The 24,223-nt window shown below is 54.3% G+C and overlaps 2 protein-coding genes across 5 annotated transcripts in view; one reads left to right on the top strand and one right to left on the bottom strand.

The window, feature by feature from the left end:
- PNKD (PNKD metallo-beta-lactamase domain containing) overlaps positions 1-24,223 on the bottom strand; it is a 59,575-nt gene that overhangs the window by 31,997 nt on the left and 3,355 nt on the right. The window lies entirely within an intron of this gene.
- TMBIM1 (transmembrane BAX inhibitor motif containing 1) lies at positions 7,261-24,190 on the top strand. 3 transcript variants are annotated; one of them, XM_025441788.3, is made up of 12 exons: positions 7,261-7,409; positions 15,966-16,206; positions 17,971-18,071; positions 18,858-18,922; positions 19,059-19,112; positions 19,610-19,660; positions 20,123-20,162; positions 20,594-20,631; positions 20,818-20,905; positions 21,218-21,313; positions 22,289-22,342; positions 22,766-24,190. In XM_025441788.3, the coding sequence occupies exons 2-12, from the start codon at positions 16,005-16,007 to the stop codon at positions 22,910-22,912; spliced, it is 936 nt and encodes a 311-aa protein (XP_025297573.1). In that variant the 5' UTR covers positions 7,261-7,409; positions 15,966-16,004; the 3' UTR covers positions 22,913-24,190. The 3 variants fall into 3 exon arrangements, with proteins under 3 accessions (XP_025297573.1, XP_035566814.1, XP_035566811.1); XM_035710921.2 differs by lacking the exon at positions 7,261-7,409 and adding an exon at positions 11,112-11,283; XM_035710918.2 differs by lacking the exon at positions 7,261-7,409 and adding an exon at positions 13,685-13,738.

The raw sequence follows: 24,223 nt of genomic DNA, 5'->3' as shown, positions 1-24,223 counted from the left end.
GGAAGTGCGCTGATTCTTCAGAGGTAAGGCCCACCACCACTTCCATCCGATGCCTGAGACACCTCCTAACTGGCTGCCGTGCTCTCATGCCCATACCCCAGCCCGTTCTCCACTCAGAGCCAGGGGATTTTCTTTCTTTTTTTTTTAATTTTATTTATTTATATTTTAAATTATTTTATTCATTCATGAGAGACACAGAAATAGAGGCAGAGACACAGGCAGAGGGAGGAGAAGCAGGCTCCATGCAAGGAATTCGATGTGGGACTCGATCCCAGGAGTCCCAGATCATGCCCTGAGCCAAAGGCAGATGCTCAACCGCTGAGCCACCCAGACGTCCCAGGGATTTTCTTAAAATGAAAACCAAATCACATCTCTCCTTTGTTCAAAACCATTCAGTGGCTTCCCTTTGAGGTAACATTCAAAATCTTTAATGAGGCCCAAGAGGTCCTGCGGGTCTGGACCCTGCCTCCACTTTGGACACGCCCCAGTGCTCACCTCACCTCAAAGTTCCCCAAGCACCCCAGGCACTTTCAGCTTCAGAGGAGCTGAAAGCCACCTCCACACGGCTTGTTCCTTCAGTGGAGAATGAACACAGCATGCCCGCCACTTGTCCCCCCCCCCACACCACATATGACACGCATACAGATACACATACACACATACCACACATCATCTACACACATCCACACCACAAAGCACACACCATACGCATCTGCACACACACACACCTCACACCCATACGCATACATAAGCAGCCCCCAAACACACACACAAATATACCATACAGGTCCATACCCCTCTCTCCCTGCCCCCGGTCATGCCCTCTTGCACTGTATCTCTGTCTTAACTCTGAAGTAACTAAATATAATCTAAAAAAATAAGACTCACACACAGGGGTGCTTGGGTGGCTCAGTTGGTTAAGTGTCTGACCCTTGATTTTATCTCAGGTCATGATCCAGAGGTTGTGGGATGGAGCCCTGGGCCTGCTCCACACTCAGCAGGAAGTTGGCTTGTGATTCTCTCCCTCTCCCTTTGCCCCTCCCCTAGCTCACTATGTGCGTGCTCTTTCCTTCTCTCTCTCTCTCTCTCAAATAAATAAATAAACCTAAAAAAAAAAAGACTCATACACAAAAGATGTATAAATAAAACTAAAACTCAGGCAGCCTGGGTGGCTCAGCGGTTTAGTGCCACCTTCAGCCCAGGGCCTGATCCTGGAGACCGGGATCGAGTCCCACATCAGGCTCCCTGCATGGAGCCTGCTTCTCCCTCTGCCTGTGTCTCTGCCTCTCTCTGTGTCTCTCACGAATAAATAAAAATCTTAAAAAAAAAAAAACCCTAAAACAAAATTACAATGTAACAATAATAGTGCTTATATTCTCATTTTTATCTGGTCTATTTTTTTAATGTTGGTATGACGCACTTAACTGACTTCACTAATGGGTCACGATGAGCAATAAAAAACACTGCACCAGATGATCTTCCACCTGTGGAGACAATTGTTAGGGTTCTTTTTTTTTCTTGCCAAGAGATGATAGCCAGATCCTGCCGCCTAGTGGTCATCTTTGGGAACTAAGCGGGTCTTCCTAGAGGTTTATTTTTGACCCAGGAATAAATTTATTTCAGTAAAAAGTGGTGAGTTCAGGTCCTTGGTCTGGAGAGAAAGGGAGGGGGATTTCTGAGATGAACTACAGCATAGACCTTGACCCTCAGATTCTTCCCCCTGCTGATGACCAGCATGACTGCCATAATCTGTGCCGTCCGACATGGTGGCCACAGGTCACAAGTGGCTAGTGAATACTTGAACTTTGGCTGGTGCAACTGAGAAATTGAATTTTAACTTTATCTTATTTCAATTCACTGAAAGATAAATATAAAAATCAACACTTATTTCAGGTACCCAAATATGTTTGGAACAACCTGGGTATGTGAATCTAACCTTTTCAACTGTACATTTTTTATAAGATCTAGACAAAGAGTCAATATTTCTGATGAAAGTTTAACATCCAAATTGAGATGTGCTGTAAGTGTAAACTATGCATCAGACTTCATGCTTTCCTAGCATGAAAAAAGTCCTGTCAATGATTTTTAATATTAGGTTAAACATTGAAATAATTCTTTTAGACAAATGTTGTGTCAAATAAGTTATTAAAATTCATTGCACCTGTTTATTTTTACTTTTTAAATGGGCCTATTGGAAAATTTTAAATTGCTCATGTGGCTTAAATCATATTTCTCCTGGACTGGAGTTCCTTCCGGTGTCCCTCCTTGCAGCCCCTTCTGTGTGTCATGCATCCTTGATGGAGATGAAGATGCTAGAATCCTCAATCAGGCTGGGTGGGGATGGGGATGGGGATTAGGGATAAAGTGTTGGCCAAGTTAAGCCTGAGATGCCCATGACCTCACCTGGAAGACCATGGGCCAACAGGCAGCAGCATCACCTGAAGCTCATTAGGAATGCAGATGCCCAGGTCCCACCCCGAGAAGCAGAATCTGCATGTAGACAAGATTCCCACATCATGTGTTTGCACACTGAGGTTTGAGAGCCCCATGGAGATGCAGGTGGTGGTTCTCTGACTGCTTTTGCTCGCTCAGTGATGTAGGAAGCAAGGCCAAGGCTGAGAGTGATGCTGGGGGTAGTTGGAGCTTTGAAGAGATTGATGGAAGTGTGGAGTAATTATCTAGGGCGGGAAGGTCAAGATCAATGCCCAGAAAAATCTAAGTCTTGATGAACTCAGTGAGATCCGTCAGCGCCTTACATGTCTTCCTTCTTCCTTTCAGCTATGTGTGGGCAGCGGGCAGGGTGCTGAGCTCCAACAGGCAGGGGGCAAGGAGTCCAGGGATTCCCATGGTGTGTGTGTGGGGGGGTGGACAAGGAAAAGGAGATAAGACGTAGAAACTGTCAATCCTGGTGTGCTCAGAGTTGTTGCTGTTGGGGTTTGTTGAGCTGGGGAGACAGGCAGTGGTCAGAGCTTGGGAGCTTGACACTGAGATTATGGTGGGGGGTGCAGTTATTGGCAACGGGAGGTCCTAGGGAAGCTACAGTCTCAGGCTGGGAATAAGACAAGAGGAAATGGCTTGTTGGCTTTTTGGATGCGGAGTCGTTTAGACAAATGTAGGTAAAATATGAGAAAGGCTGCTTTTATGCGGAGGCTGGGAATCCCTTGACAGGTGACGGTGACCGAGGAGGCCAAGGTCCACGGTGGCAGTGGGCAGGGCGAGACGGCAAATTCACCTGTATTCAGGTCCTGTTTGGTCTTCCAGATGCAGCCACATTGCTGGCTAAACTGCAGTGTGTGCTCATCACTGAGTCACTGGGCTTCTCTCTCACCACCGACTGTAACAATTGACAGTTTTGCTAGGCCCCAAGCAACTGAAAACTGCCATTTTAAAACCTTACATCCTCTATTGTTACCTCCCTTTTTTACAGATAAGGATACCAAGGCTCCGAGAAGTGAAGTAATACGCCCCATGTCACACAGCCACTAACGCAATTTGAACAGAGTCCAGATCTGTCTAGCACCAAAGCTGGCTGAGAATTGGGTTCACCAGGGGGGTGTTTCTTTCAGCCTCCCCTGGAGATTCGGATTCACATTTCTGATTCTAGAAAGAGGTATCCCCAAAGGAACTGACATGTTTTCAAAAGGCCCTTTGGGTGATTCTGATGGTCAGGGAAGACTGGAAAGCATTGCCCTGTGTCCTGGCTGTGGCACAGTGGATGCCAGGCCGGTTCCACAGCCCAGCCTCTGTCACCAGGTGACACACCCAGGGAAGGAGGACCTCTCACCTAACCTGTTTCCAGTTCTACTCAGCTGGTAAGATCATTAACAACAGCACCACGTGCATGCCTTTCTCAGGGCTTTTCATGTAGATGACTTCATCTGAGGCTTCAAAAGTGTAGGAGATAGGAAAGAATGATATGATTAGACTCATTTATGAATAAAGAGATGGGCCCCAGGCCTGACAACCCTTCAGTGGCAAAGCTGGGACAAAACTCTTGTTCCTGGGACATTCAAACCCACTATTCTTTCTAGTCCTGCTATCTTTATGAAAAAAATAAAAAGTTATGACTCATGTTGATAGACAATAAGACTAATCTTTAGGGGAAAGAGTGCCAATGCCTCCCCACCCCAATTTAGCACATTAGAGTTTTAATTTAATTCAACAGATGATGGGGCAGGGCTGTCTGAGGCTGGGGATGAATGAGACTTTGTCCTTGCCCTCCAGTGACAAGAAGGAGGCATATTTACTCCCATATTTACCTGTGAAAAACAAAAGGGAGCTTTTTGGAGAAAGCTAGTAATACATGAAAAGAACTTTCTCAGGTGGAGTAATGGGTAAACTAAGTAATCAGGTACAGGGCAGGAGGAATTTGTAGGATAGATTAGTGGAGCCCTGGGACTGGCTGCAGAGAAAGTCAAGCTTTCCCCACCCACTCCTTTCTGGTTTCACCTGAGCCCCAGGGAAACCGCTCCAGGGGCCCAGTCCCTCCAACTTCCCTTTGCCTCCAACTACTAGGCTTTGGCTGCTTCATCTGTAAAACAAACAGCAGCCTGATTCCTTTCATTCCCTCTACCCGGACTCCTGCTGCTGTCTCTGGTTTGACTGAACTTCATTTGACTTTCCTCTCAGGGCAGGGTTGCCAGAAAAATGCAAGATGGCCAGTTAAATTTGAATTTCAGATAAGCAACGAACACTTTGTAGTGGAAGTATTCCCAAATATTATACGGGACAAAGATGCATACTTACCAAAAAATTATTTGTTGTTTGAAGTTCATATATAACTGGTCATGCTGCATATTTATTTGCTGAAGCTGGCAACCTCACTCCAGGGGTACCACCAAGCCTCCCGTGACCTTCCCCAAAACTTCCCTCTAGCTGGCTGTTAACAGACACATGCCTCTCATTGCCCTGGAGATAAAATCTTAATTCTGACCCCCTGTCTCCTTGTTCAGTCCCATTTTTTTTTTTTTTTTTTAAGTAGGCTATACCCAGTGTAGAGCCCAGCATGGGGCCTGAACTCATGAACCTGAGATCAAGACCCAAGCTGAGATCAGGGTCAGATACTTAACTGACTGAGCCACCCAGGCGCCCCCTCAGACCAATTTCTTAGCACTCCCGCTCTACTTGCTCGATCCTAGATTACTGGGATCTAGGGGCCCTAAACCCTTTGCTTAAGATGCTGTTCCCAAGCGAATACTTCTTCATCCCAGCACTTGCCAAGCTGTCAAAATTAGCATTATGTGGTCTTTAACCTTCTCTCCTGGACTGTGAGTTTCTTGAGGTTGGGGGGTGGGGGGGTGGGTGTTGCTGTGTCCTTCAGTTTTGTTATCTCCAGAACCAGAAATTCCTGTCTGCTTGACAGACAGTAGGGGCTTAGTTAATAATCTGCTAAGAGTCTTATAAATAAGACCCTTATTCCTTTTATCCAGGGATAAAAAGGGGTCAAGAGAAGGAGACATCATTTACTGAATGCCCATGGTGTGCTCTGAGCTAGGTGCTTCGTTTCGGATTCTTTAGGATTAAGATCGTGATTCCATGATCAGAAAATGGGCTCAGGAGAAAGCACGCAGCAAAGCTTGTGTGGAGCTTGTCAGTGCGTGTCTCCACATTCCACTTTCCCACGAGGCGGATGTGATTGCTGGCCGGAAAGCAAATCTCCTTGGAGACTGTTCTGGCAGTTCCAGAAAGTGGAGGGTGCTTTCTGGAGAAGGAAGCTAAGTGCAGAAGACATAAAGGGGGTGTCCAGAGATCTGGCCAGATTCTGCGGGGCTTTACATCCCACCAAGGGCTCTATTCTGTCAGGGAACTTGCTCTTGTGAGCTCTGGTGGGTAAGCTCACACTTTGGGAGGGGACTTCCTAAAATGAGGTCTGTGGCTCCTAAGAACTAAATTCATATTGAGAGTTGGGGTGGCTGGGGGGTGGTTAGACTGCCAAAATGTCCACCAGTCCCCCTAAGTAACTCCTACTTAAATTATATCTGTACAAATAAACATACAAACTGTGTGTGTGTGGGGGGGGGGATGCAATTTTAAAAACATCTGTATTTTAATTGGTTTGAAATATACAATCTAAGAGGTAATTTTGCTTACTGAGCTTGCTAGTAGGCACACGGCTTTCACTTACGAGCTTCCAGGTAAGTCCATGGGCCCTTCCTTCCTAAGTGTTGCTCTATGACAATGCCTGGCGGGCCACCAGAGGGAATCACGTCAAGAGAAGGGCTTAGTGATGGGTCTGGAATCCGGAGGGGTTCTGCTTGTCTTGGTGGTCTACCGGCACTCATTGCTAGCTGTGCTTCCTCAAGTGTCCCGGCCCCATCTCTGCCATTCAAGAGGTTTGCACCCTACGGCTGGGAAAGACATCCAGTGGTGGTGTTGATTTGTAGCTATTAGCACTAGATAAGCACCTGATATCGACTGGCAGCTTTGGCGTAATGGAAAAAAACATGGACTTTTGCAATTACACCAACTCAGGCAATGTTTCAAAAATTCGCATAACCCATTTCCTGGTCTGTAAAATGTCACTAGGAGGAAATCCTTGCATTAGGTGGCGGGGTGGGAGTGGCGTGGGGGGGCTGCGATGACAGGCCCATGAATGCTAGTAACCGACATCCCAAGTCAGGGATGAAGTAACTTCAAGCAGGAAATGTCTTAATTTCCAGAGACAGAGGGATTCTAAGCCCCATCTTCAGCGCGTGAAAGTGCGTTGGGTTTCAAAGAAGAGAATTGTCACGGATGTTCACCACGGATTTATGGCCGATAATGAGAAATGGGAGACCATTTAAATGTCTTCCAGTAGGAAATTGATTTAATAAATCAGCATGGCTAACGTGATAGAACGCTCTGCGGCATTAAAACTACGCTTTTGAAGAACGATCTAGTGGCAAGAAAAACGCTGGTGGTGCAGCGCTGGGTGGAACGCGAGCAAGCGCGCAGCGCGCCGGGCTCCAGGGGCGAGGCCGGGCTGCAGGGGCGAGGCAGGGCGCGGCGCAAGCCCGGCCGCAGGCGTCGGGAGGCGTGGGGAGGAGGCTCCCCTCCCGCGTTTTTGTGTCTCCCAAGTCTGCATCAACCATCACGTGTCGCTTTTAAACCAGAGGGCACGGGACGGGGGTCGCGGCCTCCGGAGGCGCGCGGCGCGGGGGGCGCGGAGCCGGGACCCCGGGCGGGACCCCCCTCCCCCGCCAGCGCCCCCTGGCGGCGCCCCGAGGCCCCGCCCCACGAGGGCCGGCGCGGCGGGGCGGGGGGCGGGGCGCGGGCCCGGGTCAGCCCAGCGCAGCCCAGCGCAGCCCAGGCCCGGCCGCGCGCTCCGTGCGGGACTCGCTGCGCCGGGGCCAGGCCGGGAGCCGGGAGCCGCGAGCCGCGAGCCGCGAGCCGAGCCGCGCCGGGAGGGAGCGCACGGTCGGAGCGGCCAGGCAAGCCGGGGTGCGGGGCCGGCGGGGTGGGGGGCCGCGGGCCGGCGGGGACGGACCCCGGGCTGGGGCGGCGCCCCGAACTTTCTCGGAGGGCTCGGCCCGGGGCCCGGCAGGCGGCGCCGCAGGAGACGCCGCGGCCCTCGCCCGGGAAGTTTTCCTTGTCCGGTGGCGCCCGGGCCCCGCGCGCGCAGGGTCTGGGGGCGGCGCACCCCCTCCTGGCGCGGGGCGAGGGCCGCGGGGCCTGGGCCGGCGGGGGGAGGGGAGGGGCGCGGCGCCTGGGGGGCTGGGGACAGGTGGAAGGGCACGGGGTGGAAGGGACGGCCGCCCACCGCGCTGGGCATGGGGAATGGTCACCCCGTCGCCGCACTTCGCTTCAGCCCACCTGCTTCCAGCCGCCGGCCCCCGCCGGCCAGAGAGGCGACAAGGAAGTACCGCAGCCTCCGGGTCATCATGAAAACCCAACAGGAACTCGGGAAAGGGAAAACAAGTGGAGCGGGACGGAGCCAGGAGCCAGTGGAGGGCAGGGCTGCTGGGAGGCTCGAGGCTGATCCCTGGGCCCTGCATCAGCTCTTGTCCTCTGGGGGTGTGCGTCCCCTCGCCCCACTGCGCCTCGGGGTGGTATCCAGGGGGTGGCCTCCTACCTGAGGCACTTAGGACGTGGGATAAATGGAGGTAGGCCTGGGAACTAAAGGGTCAGAGCCAGATGTCATGGCAGGTCCCCCGGGTGTCCAGTTCCTTGGGGCTCTGAAATATTCATCTCACTGGTGAGAGCTTTGGTTTCAAAGCTGGCGCCTTTGGCCTGGCCAGTGGTGGCAGGGGGAGCCAGGTGCTGCCTGGGGGCTGCTTTGGCTGGGGCAGAGCCATACTTCCTCTTCACCTGCCTGCTGTCCCTGTCTCTCTAGGCTTGGGACCTAACCAGCGACCTGGTTTGTAACGTAGGAGCAAGTGATGGGACCACACAGTGTCGAGGGCCCTGACTTCCTCTGTCTTCTGGTGCTATGACCTCAGGGCCTCACTTGTAAAAATGGGCCTGTCAGAGACGTAATGATGGGTTACACCATAAGTGTGGGGAGCGCTTCATATCACGAGTTGGGGTAATAGCCATCTCAGCTCGGCCTCCTTCCATGGGAACGGGGCCTCAGCTGGAAGCTGTCTCCCTCAGAGCACTTCCACCCCTCGAACTTCTCACCCTGGCTCCTTCGGAAAGAGCAGAAGCCCCAGAGAAGGAACACACACTCCTGCCTTCGGAGGGCCGACGGGGGAGGGCCGGAGAGTGAAGGCGCAGACAGCTCTCTGGGAAGAAGGCCTCTGCTAACAATCCCGTTACCGCTGATGTGGGCTTTCTTGAGTATTCTGTTGGGAATGCCGTGGAGGGGATGGCCTTGACCCGGAATCCTCCAACCCTAAGGGTCGGGGATTCTAGACTAAAACCTGGGTCTTGTTTTGAAGAAGCTGTTCAGAACTCCACAGGCCACAGCGCCAGGTACTGAGAGTACTCAGTGCACTGGTCAGGGAGGAAGATAAAAATGAGTCCTTGTATTTAATGATCTCTATTTTTTCTCATTACATAAAGGTGAGGTTCGGGGATGCCAGTCTCCTAGTTGTGCTATGAAGATGTGCCCCAGCGCTTGGCAGTAAATCCCATCGTGGAGATTATAATAGCGGCTGTCTTGGGGGTGGGGGTGGGGGCGTGGGCAGTGGATGGAGAGGACAGGAAGGGCCCTCGCGGGACCGTGGCACTGAGCTGACTCAGAGTGAGGGGGCCTGCCCGTCCTTCATGTGACTGCTCTGAGGGCTGGCTCTAAGCACAGGGACTTTAAGAGTTAGGACGTGAATCATTCTCAGGGCTGGATCTGATCTGTAAAACAAAGGTGGACTGGTCAGGATCCCACAGGATAGTAATTAGATGTGCCCTGATAAAAATGTTTCAGGCGTAAGGAAGTTTGGAGGGAAAGTGGGTTATAGCAGAGTTGAACAGTTGTGCTCACTGCAGGACGGCTCAGAGGCGGAGTATGCCTTCTTGCCCTGGGAATTTCCAAAAGGGGTATGGATTGTTTTTCAGACTTATCTGTTTCAGAGCTCATCCATTAACATCTCCTGGGGGTGTGTTCTTTAGAGCAGTCCCAGAAATGCCTGGCTGGGTCATTTTAGCTCTTGGCTCCATGGTTCTGGGTAGTGGGTCCCTCCCTCTCTTCTCCATGGGGGCTGAGGTGGGGGAAAACTTGGCCAAGGGAGGTCATTTGCCTGGTTGGCAGGGTTAGAACTGGAGCCCACCTGGAGCCCATGTCTCTTGACCTCCCTCCTCCCTGGTCCTCTTTATTGTCTACAGTGTTCCATTGTTTCTCTGCAGGCTCTGGGGTAAGCTTGGCCGTAGGTTCCAGAGGGCAGTATGAGGGCAGTTTGGGAGGAGAGGGTGTGAGGGTCACTCCCATCCCCTGAACATGCCACGTGCCTCTGCCTCCGTAGATGTTCTACATTGGTAGTGACCCCAAGTGTAGATCCTTTAGGAAGCAGGTCGTTTTGCCCTGAAACCTGCTGTGCTCTGTTAGGTTGCTCCTTCAGAATCAGAGGCTGTTGGAGTTGGAATGAACTTGACCTTTTGGTTCAGTGTACCTGTGTTATGGAGGAGAAAAGTGAGTCCGGGGATGTGGAGTGGCCCACCCTGACTCTCGGTGGAGTTAGGACCGGGACAAGAACGGACCAGGACAAGAACCCCACTCCCTACCTTCTAGCCCAGGGCTCTGGCATGGACTGACTGTTTACAAGGAGATGGTCTTTATGGCCTCAGCCCACCCCAGGTGCTGGCCTGTTCATGCAGGGGGGCTGGTGGGGGTGCCTCAGGGGCTTACACTCAGCAGGTGTAAAAGGACGGGGCATGAACTTGAAAATCAGACATCAAATCTGGGTTCAAACACATCTCTGCTGTTTGCCCGCTGTGGGTCCTTAGATCTGTTTTTCTCTGAATTTCAGTTTTCTCCTCTGGAGAGTGGGGAGAAGGATACGCACCTCATCAGAGGGCTGCTGTCAGGCTCAGACCTGCCTTAGTAGCCAGTAACAGGTACCCAGTACTCACTGCTGAAGGTTCTCTCCCTTCCCTGCCCGTCCTGCCCACCGCAGGGAAAGGTCAGTCTCCCTTCTCCACTGTGGGTGGCTCATTACGTCTGCCTCTCCTCCCTCCTGACCTGGAAGTCTGATGGAAATGCTGGAGATGAAAGGCAGAGGAGGAGGGGGGCTAGGGACTGTGTTTCTGAAGCCTCCTTCCTTATCTGCATGTCCAGGCCATTGGGACCAGCAACGTGGCTGGGGTCACTGAGCTTGCCTGCACTGGTGACACACTCCATTCCCTCCCACTGAAGGGTGATGGAGCTGTGGGGCCTGGGTCCTCCCCTGCTCTCCAGGGTGTCTCCCCAACCCTTCTCCACCTCGGATGGGAGAGAGGCCACCCTGGCTTGAGACCGGAGGCCAGGAGGGAAGTCGTGGGTTGGCAGTCTTCTTATCTATTTCTGAGCAGGAGGGCACAGAGGATGGGTGTGGGGGGTTGGGGGGGCAGTGTGACCTATCCTGGCTCCGCCTCAGCTGTGCGTGTGCTTGCGTCCGTTACTGGGTTCTCGGACATTGGGCAGGGCTGGGAATGGAAGTTCTAAACCCCATGACTGAGAGGGCCTTTCATGGGCTGGGCGGGAACTTTACTGGCGTTGGGGTTTCTTGTCTGTCAGACAACCAGATGATTCCTAAAGGCCACGCCAGCTCTTACATTTCAGGTTTTAGATTTAGATCCCCTCCGAGTCATCCTGTTATTCCCAGAAGCCCGGCAGACAGAAGGATAAGTTGATTCTGGGCCTCTTCGTCCGTGTGCCCGTGTGCAGCAGGCCTGGTGACTTGCCCAGACACTCCTGGGTGTATCTTTTTACTCCTCTGCCCTGGTGGCTCAGAGCTGGGGTGGGGACGGGAGGGGAGTTCTTGGGGGTGGGGGAGAGCTAGGGGAGTAGGGGGGTAGGTAAAGGAAAAGGGAGGGAAGGAGACTGTCCTGAGAGCCCAGGGGCTGTGCTCCTGGGCCTGCTGGGTGGGGTTTCCTGAGATGCATGCTCTGAGCTATTCTTTCCATTCTGGCTCTGGGCATCCGTTCCTGGCAGAGAGGAGGGCAGGCTGCCTGGACCAGTCAGCTGTTCCTTTCCGCCCCTCCCTCCAACAGACACACACACACACACACACACACACACCCTCACCCTCTTGCTGCACTACCCTTCTCTGTGGATTCCAGAGCCTTAACCCTTCAGGTGCCCCCAGGGGAGCGTGACCTCAGCTGGCAGGGGTATGGTGGCCGCACTGAGATGGCTCCAGCGGAGGGAGACGCTTCCCCAGGGCTGAATCTGAAAACCTGCGTCTGAGCCCACCCACTCTGCTGCCCGAATGCTGGGTCTGGAGGAGAAAGGAGAGCTTCTGGCACCCTCCTGATGGGGAGGATTGGGGTCATGAGGATGGGGGTGGCGCAAACTTAGATCTGTAACATGGCAAGGAGGAGGGAGAGTTAGGATGTCTTGATGACAGGCGTGGTGAGGAGGAATGTTCTAATGATTCAGGCAGGCTGCTCACAAGTGGAACAGCCTTGCTTCCTGTTGTAGAGTGCGTTTAGGAGAAAGTGAAGGCCTACTGTGTTTTAGGAAGATTCTGGTTCCTTTTAGTCCCTGGAGACTGAGCTCCTCCACCAGCTCCTAGCAGAACCCAGACGACCTGATTCCTGGTTTCTAGGCTTTGGGCACCAGTCATCCCCCCCACCCCCCTCTGGATTGTCTCTCTCCTCTTTCCCCTCCTTCCCTTTGGACTTCCCGTTCTCCAGCTCCTACCCTTAGTCATAGCTATGAAAGTAAATATTGACCACTTCCCCCTTTCCCTACTATGTAGGCAGAGGCCAGCCCTTCATCCTTAGCTGAGGCCTTGATGGCATGGAGGTGGCCGGGGCCCTCGTATAGGTTGGGCAGCAGGCAGGGGGCAGGCCTGGCGCTGGCAGCCCTGGGCTGGAGGCTCCTGCCCCACGAGGCTCCTGCCCCGCCGGGCCCTGCTCAGAGGGGCTTGTGGCTGAACTTAGCTACTCCCCCGACTCACCTGAACACTATCTGTCCTTTTCCTATTACTCTACCTCAGAGAGCCCTAGGCCCAGCTCCACGACCGCAGATAGGTCAGTGTACTTCCCTGTCTGGTTGGTAAAGTGAAGGGGTTGGCTCACCTTCGATGAGTGGGTTTGCTTTCGGCTCTGGCAGTTAAGAATCTCTATCTCTGACGACCCTTTTCACCTGTTGCCAGTTGTCTGGAAATGGGGTTGGGTTGGGAGGGACAGAGAGGGCGCTGAATGGCCCAGTGTCCACTTGCTATGTAAGCCTTCTGTTGTTAGAGTCTTAGATGGGTAGCCGTGACAAGTGGCGAGAGGCTTAGATAGACGGACGGGGGCCGAATGTGGGATGAGAGCATGGGCTCTGGAGTCTTGGAGCTCGGGGGTTGACTTCATCACACCCTAGCTAAGTAACCTTGGGACAGTGGCTTTTCTTTTCTTCGTTTGTAAATAGGGATAACACTTACCCACTGTGTTGGACTACTGTAAGGATACTGTAAGGATTAATAAAAATAATCACTAAAAATAGCCACCGTTTACGGTTTTTATCGGGGGTCAGGTACCCTTCTAAGGGCCTCGTGCATATTTTTACAGTTCTCTGGAGGGTACTATTATAGTGTTAAACCCATTTTCCAGGTGGAGAAATGGAGGCAGTGCGAGGTGAAGTGGTCCAGTGCCAGTCTCTGGGGAGCGAGGGCTGGTGGCTAAGCCCTTGGAGAACTGGACTGTGACCTGCTGTGTCCTCAGCAAGCAGGTTTACTGGTGAATTCCTCTGAAACCAGAATAGTCAGAGGGAGTCCTTGTGAGTCAACAGCCTTCTGAGCTGGAGGGGGCCCCTGGAGTCCTGGTGGCCCATCCAAGGCTGACCCTCCTCTCAGTGATTCACCACTGGGGCCCCAGCCCTTGTGGTCTGGGAAGGGACCTGTTTGCCTGGCTTGGCTTAGAGGAAGGAGGGAGAGCCAGCTGCTGGCTGGGCAAAGGGCAAGCCCCACGTAGCTGGGTGGCTCAGATAATTCAGTCTGCTCGAGCTAGAAATGAGCTCACAGATCATTTGGCCCATAACACCTCATTTTACAGAGGTACACCCTGAGCAGGAGACAGGGCCAGGGCCTGGTGACATCACCGTGTGGTGGCCCAGCTGGGGCTTCCAACCACAGGGCCTTCCCTGCCCGTCTCCTGGGTCATGTGTAGCCAGTTCACCTGTGTGCCACCAGCCAGGTGGGTGAGTATCACAGGGCCCCGGGCTGAGATGGCCATAAAATGACTGGCAGCCTTGTTCCCTAAGTGACCTGTTTGTACCTCTTCCAACAAACAGGAGGTCATTCATTCTCTTGGTGGAGTTAGACCCGGTGTGTGTGGGGGGAGGCGGGGGTGCTCCTGGAGAGGGGCGGGAGATAGGGTGGAGGGAGAAGGAGCCAATTGCCTCAGGGGAGGGGAGCCAGCTTGCATTTCTTCCTTTTCAAACATCTACAGAAATTTCCATATTACAACTATTTATGCTTATTTCTCTACCCTTACGTGAGACCAGAACATTCCTAGAGCAGTTAGTATATCTGTTTCTGAAACTCCCAACACTCAGTGTTTGGTCTTCGCCTGCTCTCTTTTGGTCCTCAGCCCCTCGGCGGGCTCTGCTCCACCGTGCAGGCCACACCGCAAGCCTGCTGTGGGCGCCTCGGGTCGCTGTGTCCCACCTTCACTGCTAGAAAGGTCTTTCTTATTTCTAACCTGACACATCCTTGCCGTGCTGGTCTGTCTACTTTCCTCAAAGTAACCCAGTTAGAGGCCTGGCCTGGTACTCCATGCCTCCCCGCTGCCGCTCCCTCCCACCTTCCTCTCGGAACTCCCCCACTTCTCTTAAGAGAGAAGAGATAAGATAGCCCCCTGTCTGCTCCCTAGACTCCGTGGGGTACCCTAAAAAGAGAAGCTGGTTCTCCCTTCGGGCAGATGTTCGGAGGGTGTCTGGCTGCCTGGATCTGGGGGTGCTTCCTCCCTTTGGGGCCCGAAGGTCTGCCCCTTGGGAGATGCTACAGGACGAGGTCATGGCCCTGTCAAGGCCCCTCTTTACCAAGGACATAGGCCTTTCTGGGGCCTCCTTAGCTTTTCCAAGCCCCCATCTTTGCCGCCTCAGGGGAACACCAGGCCTGGAGGACAGTTGTGGGGCCTGAGAGGCATCAAGAACACAGTATAGGGGTGCCTGGGTGGCTCAGTGGGTTAAGTGTCTGCCTTTGGCTCGGGCCATGGTCCCAGGGTCCTGGGATCCAGCCCTGCATCAGGCTCCCTGCTGTGCTCCCTGGCTCGCTCTCTCTGTCAATTAAGTAAAACAAAATAAAAATAAAAATTAAAGAGCACAACATAACACACAGTGTACCTAGGACCCTAAAGGCCTCAATTCTGGTTGTGCTTTCACCTGCTAGTTCTGTAACCTTGGGGGGTCATGAGGCACTGCACTGTTCTGTGCCTCAATTCCCTTATCTGAATGGAGCATTTGGAGCCACACCACCTGAGGGTCCCTTTGAGCTGTTTTTGGGGTTTCCTCCTCCTCGTTCCTCAGCCCTCCCCTTCCTGATACACAGAAGGTACAGGCTGGACCTGGTGGCATGACTCCTTGGCGCTCTCTCCTCCCCACGAGCCATGGCCCCTGCTGGGGAACATGGGGATACCAGAGGCCCCAGGGGTCAAACATGTGTCTGTCCCTTCAAAAGAGCTTCAGGGCCCTGCACACACCATCCACTCCCCAGCGAGGCTGCTCCACACCCATCGGATGCGCCTTAGTTATTATTCGAAGGAACCAGAAAGTCCTGTCCCTGGCCTGCCCTTTTGTACAGCTTCCCAGCCCCGGGTGGCCAGCCGAGGGCACCTCCTGGCCCAGGCCTCTCAGGCGTCCCCTGACTCAGCTGCTGGCCAGGGGCCCGCTGCCACTCGGCCTGGGGCTAGCTTGTTGTCCTCCACCCCCTCCCGCTCCACGCTGAGCCTTGGCTCCTCCCCAGCTCTGCCTTTCAGGCCTGCGGCTCCTGCCAGCTGCCCTGGGGGCTGGGTGACCCCTTCCATGGGTCCCAGCTGGCCTTGTGACTCACCCCACGGCTTGGCTGGGGCCACCCGGCTTCTTCCTGGGTCACTGGAAGCTTTTCTTAAATGGGCCCGGGGGGGTTCCCAGGCCCCGTCCCCCATCTCTCACCCCCATTCCCCTGTGCCCAGTGACGGCTCTGGGCTCCCACACAACCCCGGCCTTCTGCTTTCCCCGGGCGCGAAGCTGCACGGGAAGGGGGGCAGGGGCTGAGCTGGTGGGGCAGGCAGCACTGTGGGGATGGGGAGGGCCTGTGGGCACGGGATGACATGCTGGCCTCATGATGAAGGGAGGAGATACGAGGGTCCCCTCTCCACGGAGCAGCGTGGACGGGGCCTGCTGAGCCAAGTCTGGGCACCCCTGATTACTCTTCTCTCCGTTTCAGGTGCCAGCAGCGGGGTCTCCCCTCAGGCCTTGAGCAGCCATGTCCCACCCCAGCGCGCCCCCTCCATATGAGGACCGCAATCCCCTGTACCCTGGCTCTCCGCCCCAGGGGGGCTACGGGCAGCCCTCCGTCCTGCCCGGTGGCTACCCTGCCTACCCTGCCTACCCACAGCCTGGCTACGGCCACCCTGCTGGCTACCCACAGCCTGTGCCCCCCATCCACCCGATGCCCATGCACTATGGTGAGTCCCTGAAGGGTGTCAGTGGCGGGGGGGCGGGGGAGGGGGACATGGTGGCACTTGTACCACATGAGCCACTTCTTTTCCTTCCATCTCAGCTTCCTGTTTCATCCCTTTTTTTCACCTCCTTTAGAGCTCTCCTTCTGTTTCCCTGTCTTTGTTACCTCCCCACCTGCCTTCTCTGCACCTAGGACTCCTGACCGCTACCTCCTTACCTGCCCTCCTCAGCACCTAGGATCCCCCCACTGGGCCACCTGCTACCTCCCCACCTGCCCCTCAGAACCTAGCACCTCCCACTGGGCCACCTACTACCTCCCCACCTACCCCCTCAGCACCTAGGACCCCCCCCACTGGGCCACCTGCTACCTCCCCACCTGCCCCCCCATTGGGCCACCTGCTACCTCCCCACCTGCCTCCTCAGCACCTAGCCCCTCCTCCCAGGCTGCCTGCTAGCCTCCTTATTCAGGAAGGAGACTGAGTCCATATTACACACCAGAACTTAACACAGTTCATGGCAAAGTGGCAGGGTGAAGTGACCAGTTACTTGAGAGACACTACCTTAGGAGGCCACTTCCATGTCCTAACTAGACAGTTGCCACCTCTGTTCCCAGACTCCTCTCTTTGGAACTGCCTTTGGAACCTGAAGCCTATTTTTTTTTTTTTTTTTTTTTTAATATTCTCAGTGCTGGACAGCCCTGGTGGCTCAGCGATTTAGTGCCGCCTTCAGTCCAGGGCCTGATCCTGGAGACCCAGGATCGAGTCCCACATCGGGCTCCCTGCATGGAGCCTGCTTCTCCCTCTGCCTGTGTCTCTGCCTCTCTCTCTCTCTCTCTCTGTGTGTGTGTCTCTCATGAATAAATAAAACAAAAATCTTAAAAATAAATAAATAAAAATAAATATTCTCAGTGCTGACAGGCCCTCCTTTGTTAAGGTAATGGCTGAGGTTTGCAAATATCCGGAAGTCATTTGGATGTTTGATAAAAGTCATGGCAGGTAAATGCTCTGTCGGTCAGAAATTCCAGGTTAGAGGCAGGGACTTTTCTTGAATGGCTCATGTGTGGATTCTGAAAGCAGTTCCCAAGGAGGCACTGATGGAATGTTCTGAGCCCTGCAGCCTCTGAAATGCTGGAGCGTGGCTGGTTTTTAGCTGCCCATACGTGTTCATACGTGTTCCGGTGGGAATGTTGGCACGTCAGTCACGTTCACAGTCACGCCTTGTCCTCGGCACGCAGAGCCCTGCCATCCCTGAGCACTCGTGTTTGCTGGATGGAGATCACGGCCCTCAATCTGTTCTCCACCCTCCACACATAAGCACTGTGTTTCTACCTTCCTTTTCTTCCTTCCATCCATCATGTCCCTGTCCTGACCCTGCCAGCTCCTCTGGCTGCTACTCCAAGCCATGCCCCTGCCTGGCTTCCTCACTAGGTCGTGACTCCTAGCTGGCAGGGACCACGTGTGTTCACGCCCCAGAGCATCCAGGTGTGGGCTAGACACCCTCACCCAAGGAGCTCTCAGCGGATGCGCACTGATGGACTGGTGCACACCTAAGCCCCTTCGTGACAGGGACACATGGCCCCATATGGTGCCCAGGCCAGCACTGGGTCACTCAGAGGGCATCTAGAGGATCTGGCTGGATGAGCAGGTCCTGAGTTATGGCACCTGTCTTTTGGCTGGAGATACCGGAGGCTCTGAGATAATGTCATGCAGGCTTCGGGATTGAGGCCACAAGTCCCAGGCCTCCGTTGGTCATATGTGATTTGTCCCCAGGCCCAGGCCAGGGCTATGATGGGGAAGAGAGAGCAGTGAGTGAAAGCTTCGGGCCTGGAGAATGGGATGACAGGAAAGTCCGGCACACCTTCATCCGAAAGGTGAGATATGGGCCCGGAGGCCACCGTAACCAGGCCCCTTGGCTGTGGGAATGGGGTGGGTGGCCAGGCACCGTGAGCCCCGGGGTGCTCATTCCTATGGAGATCTGTTGCCACCTTCTGAATTCTCTCCAGCTCTGCCCTGCCCTCAGAGGGGCCCCCAGCTCCTCTGACCTATGTTCCCTCTCACTCCTCTCCACCATGACCTTGTGGCAGGGGACACATTCAATCTGGGAAAATCTAGATGGGCTCTGCCAAAGTGTTCTGGCCTCTGCAAACTTCTTTCTCCTTTGAGACCTGAAGCAACCCGAAGGCAGAACGATCCTGCTTTTGTATAGCCTTCCTCCCTGCCATCTCCCATCTCTCAGCGCCCTGCTCTGAGTACGCAGATACCCGCCAAATGTCCCACGCAAGTGCTGGATGAGCTGGAGGCCGTGGCTGCTAGTGCAGTGAGGCAGGGGGAGTAGGGAGGGAACCCAGGCGAGACGTGGGACAAGCAGGGGCAATGTCAGGGGGCAGCTGGAGGGGGATGGTCAGCCCTGAGGGTGTGGACAGTGTCTGAGCCAGACTCCTCGCTTGCGGGTGACCTTCGGGACGGGCTGCAGCAGGGGAGGGCTCTCGGGTGGAAATGAAGTAAGAGTACAGCCTTCGGAATTAAGGAAGAGAGCCCCCTCCCCACCAGTAAAAGGTGGTCTTTTGGGCTCCTGAGTTGTGGGGGGGTGCTGCCTTCTTCCTGGGGAGATGGGCGTGATGGTGACCGGGCTGCCCCTCCCCTGACTCGCGTTCCAGGTTTACTCCATCATCTCTATCCAGCTGCTCATCACGGTGGCCATCATCGCTATCTTTACCTTCGTGTGAGTCTGAGGACTCTGTCCCAGTCTTCCCAGTGGGGAGCGTGGGTGGGGGTGGGTCCTGTGTTGGATGGACTGGGCAGGGAGGGGGCCAAGCCAGTGTGTGACTCCTCCCCTTCTACCCTCCCCTGTTCCACAGGAAGCCAGTCGGTGATTTTGTGAGGAGAAACCTGTTTGTCTACTATGTGTCCTAGTGAGTCTCTGCTCCTGTCCCTGTGTGTGTGTGTGTGTGTGTGTGTGTTAGGGGAGGGGGACAAGGAGATGAGGGGGGATCATTGACCAGCTTCTCTCCAGGCAGGGATCAAAGTACTTTTTGAGAGGGGCCCACCAAGCTGTGCTGGGAAGTATGGGTGTGTGGAGTGACCGGGGGAGGGGTACCAGCACCACAGAACTCCCGAGAGCAGGGGTGGGGTGTGGGTGGCAACACGCATACTGCCAAATGGTCCCCAGGTTCTCTTAGTCCGTCTTCCATAGTCTCCTTCAGTCTCCTTCCTGGCCAAACCCCAAACCTCTCAGAGGTTCTCAGTGTCCTTGGCTGGGTAATTTTGTCCTGGGTAGCTTCCCCTCAGACTTCCAGACGGTTCTGTGGGTCTGCCACCTGCCGGCCCGGTGAGTGCTGCCAGATGGGGCCCGGAGGGGGCCAAGGGGTGTGCTGGGCCCATAGACTACTTCCTCATCCATTTCTTCCAGTGCTGTATTCCTGGCCACCTATCTGACCCTCGCCTGCTGCCAGGGACCCAGGTGAGTCCCAGACAGACAATGAGAAGGGATGATGGGGGGCGAGGGGGGAGGGCCAAGTGTCTGGGGAAGAAGGGGGTCCCCCTCTAGCAGCTGAATGGTGGTGGGCACAGCTGGAATTCAGGTGTGTTCAAGGTCTCCTGCCTGTGTGGGATCTATTCAGCTATGTGGCTGTTACTTTTACGGTACGTCTGCAAGGTATGTAAGAGTTTAACTGTTTAGCAAATAGGAAGAACCCAAGGCTCAGGCAGGCAGCGTAAGAGCTGCAGATGGATCCAGGTCTGTCCCAGTGGCCCATGATGTGCCTGCAGAGAACACCTGGGCAGGTACCAAAGGCCACGCCAGCCTCCCCTCCCCCAGTAAGGGCCTAATTCTCTAAGCGCCTGAGCCAAGAACTTCCTTCTGCTAAAGGAGTCTGATACCAAGCTGGCCCCAGTCACTTAATCACGGTCTCTTTCCCTCCAGACGCCGATTCCCATGGAACATCATCCTGCTGACCCTCTTTGTAAGTCTAGAAGGGGCGAGGGAGGGTTGACCCCAGGGAAGGGCTGGGGACACAATTGTGGAAGTGGCCTGTGGCTTCCTCTGCACCCTAACCTGACCCACCCAAGCCCTGGGGCTCCTCTGGCCACTGCCCTGGCAGTCCCCCACCGCCACGCCTCCAAGGCTGCCATTTATTTATTTATTTATTTATTTATTTATTTATTTATTTATTTTATTTATTTATTTAGTCAGTCACAGAGAGAGAGAGAGAGGCAGAGACACAGGCAGAGGGAGAAGCAGGCTCCATGCACCGGGAGCCTGACGTGGGATTCGATCCCGGGTCTCCAGGATCGCGCCCTGGGCCAGAGGCAGGCGCTAAACCGCTGCGCCACCCAGGGATCCCCAAGGCTGCCTTTCTTATGTGTTCCGCTCTTGTCTCTGTCTTTCCCTCAGACTCTTGCCATGGGCTTCATGACCGGCACCATTTCCAGGTATGTTCAGGGGCAAACTACCACACTCTTGTGAAGTGTCTATTATGGGGGACTGGGGGTGTCCCTGGGCTGGCAGTCATCTGCAGGGGGTGGGGGATGCTGGGCAGGATCCTTCTAGAAGCAACTGTTTGGAAGTCATTCCTACATGACTTATGTCTCTGGCCTCTCTGGACCCCTTTCCCTCAGTGTGTATGAAACCAAAGCTGTCATCATCGCCATGATCATCACTGCTGTGGTGTCCATTTCGGTCACCATCTTCTGCTTCCAGACCAAGGTGAGGGTATGGGGTGGGGGGGCCTTCCCTGGCCACATCATATCCCTTTCTTATATAAACCTGGCCCTCCAGGTTTGGCACTTCAGCAGGCTTGCGAAGGCCCAGACCCCTCTACACCAGAGATTTCCCTTAGAGACCCTAGTCCCCTCCCCCTCCTGTCTGCACCTACAAAACTCTTTCTGGTGTCTGTCCTCAGAGTGGCATGGTGAGTCCCATGCCTGCTAGGAGGCAGCACTGGGACTCCCTGGTTGGGGAGCCAGGGCAGTGGTTGCGACACTTATCTGACAGCTGCCTCGTCTCCCTTCCTGGCAGGTGGACTTCACTTCATGCACAGGCCTCTTCTGTGTCCTGGGCATTGTGCTGATGGTGACAGGGATTGTCACTGCCATTGTGCTGTCCTTCAAATATGTGAGTGTCTGGGAAGAGCTGGGGTCAGCTGATATATAAAGGCTTCCATATAAAGTGTTATAGGAGGCCCTGCCCTGGCCTCTGGGCAGGCTCTGACTTCTGGAAGCTCTCAACTGGCTAGCAAAGGTGCCAACACGGGCGCCGTTCTTGGGGCTCAGGTAATCTCTGTTTGGAGACAGAAAGCCTTGAGAGCCGTAGAACCTGAAGCCCTGCTCGGCATCACAACTCCCATGCGAAGTAGTGGATGAGATCTGCCCCACAGCTGAGGTTAGGTTCTAGAAGGGAGCTGGGCAAGGCAGATGGGCTGCCTGAGAAGATGGGCTTGGATGGAGGGGACCCATGAAGAGGGGAGCACAGTGCTGGGAGGGCCACCTGTCTACTGGACCAGGGCTGGCCCTGTCCTTCTGTGAGCAGGCTGCCCTGGGGGGCTCCATGATTCTGACAGTCCTTAGGGTGGTTAGGGGGCTTCCTTCCCAGGCTGGGCTGAAGGAAACATGACTGAGTGCTGTGACCGGGGGGAGTGACAGGGCTCTTTAACCAGTACCTGCCTGGCTCTGTCCCTGGCAAGAGCTACAACTCAACCACCTGCTTTTTTTCCAGAAGGACAGTGGACAGTTCTATACCCTGACTTTGGAGATTGGTTTCATATGACCACTGGAGGATGGCCTCTGTTTCCTCTGTCCAGATTTGTTGCTATTCTTTTTTTTAAAAACCAATCTCTATACCCCATGTGGATCTTGAACTCAACCCCGAGATCAAGAGTCGCATGCTCCACCAACTGTGCCCCAGGCATCCCAAATGTGTTACCACTCCTAACTGCTTCCAGGATCTAAGAGGCAGTAGTCCTTTCGTGTAGCTAGCCTCCTGGGTCTCCCTACTCAGACGCCAGAATTCCAGGGGCAGCTGGTCCTGAGGGACTGCCTGGGTCCATGCTTTGCTAGGATTTCTAACCCCATGCCTGTCCCATCTCTCCAGATTTACTGGCTTCACATGGTGTATGCTGCTCTGGGGGCCATCTGCTTCACGTTGGTGAGTAAGGCCCTGTTCGCTCTAGGGAGGGGAGCTGAAGGGCTGGAGGAGGAGCAACTAGATGGATGAAGCCTAAATTTAGGCTGCTTGGGAGGCAGGGAGTGGGGCCACAGCTACCCTTCCCCGTCCCCACTGTCAAGAGGTGACAGATTTTCTGGGCATTCTTGCCACCTCTTGTTCACCCGCCAGCTATAGAACACACCCAGCAGGCCGTGTTACAGATGAGGGTGTCTCTCTCCCTTTCTAGACTGAACCGCTAGAGGGTAGAGACCATGTGTCCTGCTGTTCGTTCATGTGTCTCTAAGCACACTGCATGGCCCAGAGCCTCCCAGGACAGATCTGCTCAGGCAAAGGAGAACCAGAAGGAGGCTCTGGCCACTGAGCCGCCCTGGGTCCTCACTCGTGCCTTCCCTGTTCCTACAGTTCCTGGCTTATGACACGCAGCTGGTCCTGGGTAACCGGAAGCACACCATCAGCCCAGAGGACTACATCACTGGCGCTCTGCAGATCTACACTGACATCATCTACATTTTCACCTTTGTGCTGCAGCTGGTTGGGGATCGCAATTAAGGAGCACCGTGTTCCGCCCCACCGCAGGCTCTCCCTTCCCTAGAGGGCTGGGCCCTGTGACCCGAGTCTGGATCCCAGATCCCTTTCCTTCTCCTCCAGTAACATGCCCAGTTTCTTTTCTGCCTTGGGATGGGTGGCCTCTCTGGCGGCGGATGTGCAGGTCCTGGGCGGGCTGGAGGAACTGGGGACTAACTCTTGCCTTCAGCAGACTCAGTGAGAACGAGGCAGAAGATGGGCTGGCTGCCTACCTGCTACCTGGCACCAAACTCTTCTTAGCAGCTGGGGTTGCAGGGAGGGACAAGGAGAGCCTATTCTATAGCCAAAAAGGAATATGAGAGGTAGAAGTGACTTTGAGGTGCTGAGGTGTCCCCTCCCACCTCTGCCTTAGGCTTCTGGGCTCTACATAATAGCCAGAGCTATTTCTGCCCTCAACCCCCAACAAAGCCAGAGAGCTCTGTCCCTAGCCTCCTGTGCTCCTAGGCCACTGTCCTGTACTCCTTTGACAACCCTTGGCACCTTCCAGCTTACAAAGATAGACAAGATCTGTGCCCATGGGTCTCCCCTGCTTCAATCCCTCTTCTTTTGATGGCATGTATGTGCTGTTTGTTTGGAGTGGGGGAGGAAGAGGAGAGTCAGCAAAGTCAAGCACAGGGGGCAATAAAAAGCAGCATCTACCCTGGGCTTCTCATGGCTTCTGGTGGTAGAGAGGACAGGCCGTGTTGGCAGCTGTCTGGTCCCCATTCTCCAAAGCTGCCTGGGGCCTCCCTGGGTGCTTCTGAGATCTCTCATCAGACACCTCTTGCTTCTTGTTGCCCAGGTTGCTCAGCAGAAGGTGAGGAGCGAAGGTCAGGAGGTGGGGTGGTTTGTAGGATCCTAAGTGTGGCCAGGGAGTAACCAGGGTAAAGAGAGGCCAGGGTGGGGGCAGGGAAAATGCCCTGGGGGTTCTCTACCTGGTATGAGGGAAATGAAAGCCTCCTGTGATGTCCATGGAAACTTCTATGTTCTTTCTTTACATTAACCTGGGGAGGACCTTGAGCGAAAGATTTCCCCTCAAAGTTTGTGCTGGGGGATTTTAGACTTGAGCCTTAAACCTGCCTCTTTCTTTGTGACACCAAGTGCCTCAAGCGGGGAAGGGGGAACAAGAGTCACTGTTGTGGGGGTGGAAACCAAATCAGCCCGAGGGTGTAATTAGGACTTCTCTTAACTACTTGGTCCTAAATATATCACACAAAAGGACATATCTAGAAGTGTAATAAAGTTTTATGTTTAGAAGTTAAAGCACTGTTTGGCTCTGGTTTCTTTTAAGGTGTG

This window comes from Canis lupus, chromosome 37, assembly GCF_003254725.2.
Source record: "Canis lupus dingo isolate Sandy chromosome 37, ASM325472v2, whole genome shotgun sequence".
Taxonomy (NCBI): Eukaryota; Metazoa; Chordata; class Mammalia; order Carnivora; family Canidae; genus Canis; species Canis lupus.
The sequence above is the reverse complement of the archived record's forward strand: the minus strand, read 5'-3'. Positions and strand labels throughout refer to the sequence as shown.

Excerpts from the sequence above, each read along its gene's own strand:
- TMBIM1 (XM_025441788.3), top strand. The coding sequence starts at position 16,005 with ATGTCCCACCCCAGCGCGCCCCCTCCATATGAGGACCGCAATCCCCTG. Across the intron at positions 19,661-20,122 it reads GCCTGCTGCCAGGGACCCAG|ACGCCGATTCCCATGGAACA; the intron begins GTGAGTCCCAGA and ends CTTTCCCTCCAG. Across the intron at positions 21,314-22,288 it reads TTGTGCTGTCCTTCAAATAT|ATTTACTGGCTTCACATGGT; the intron begins GTGAGTGTCTGG and ends CCATCTCTCCAG.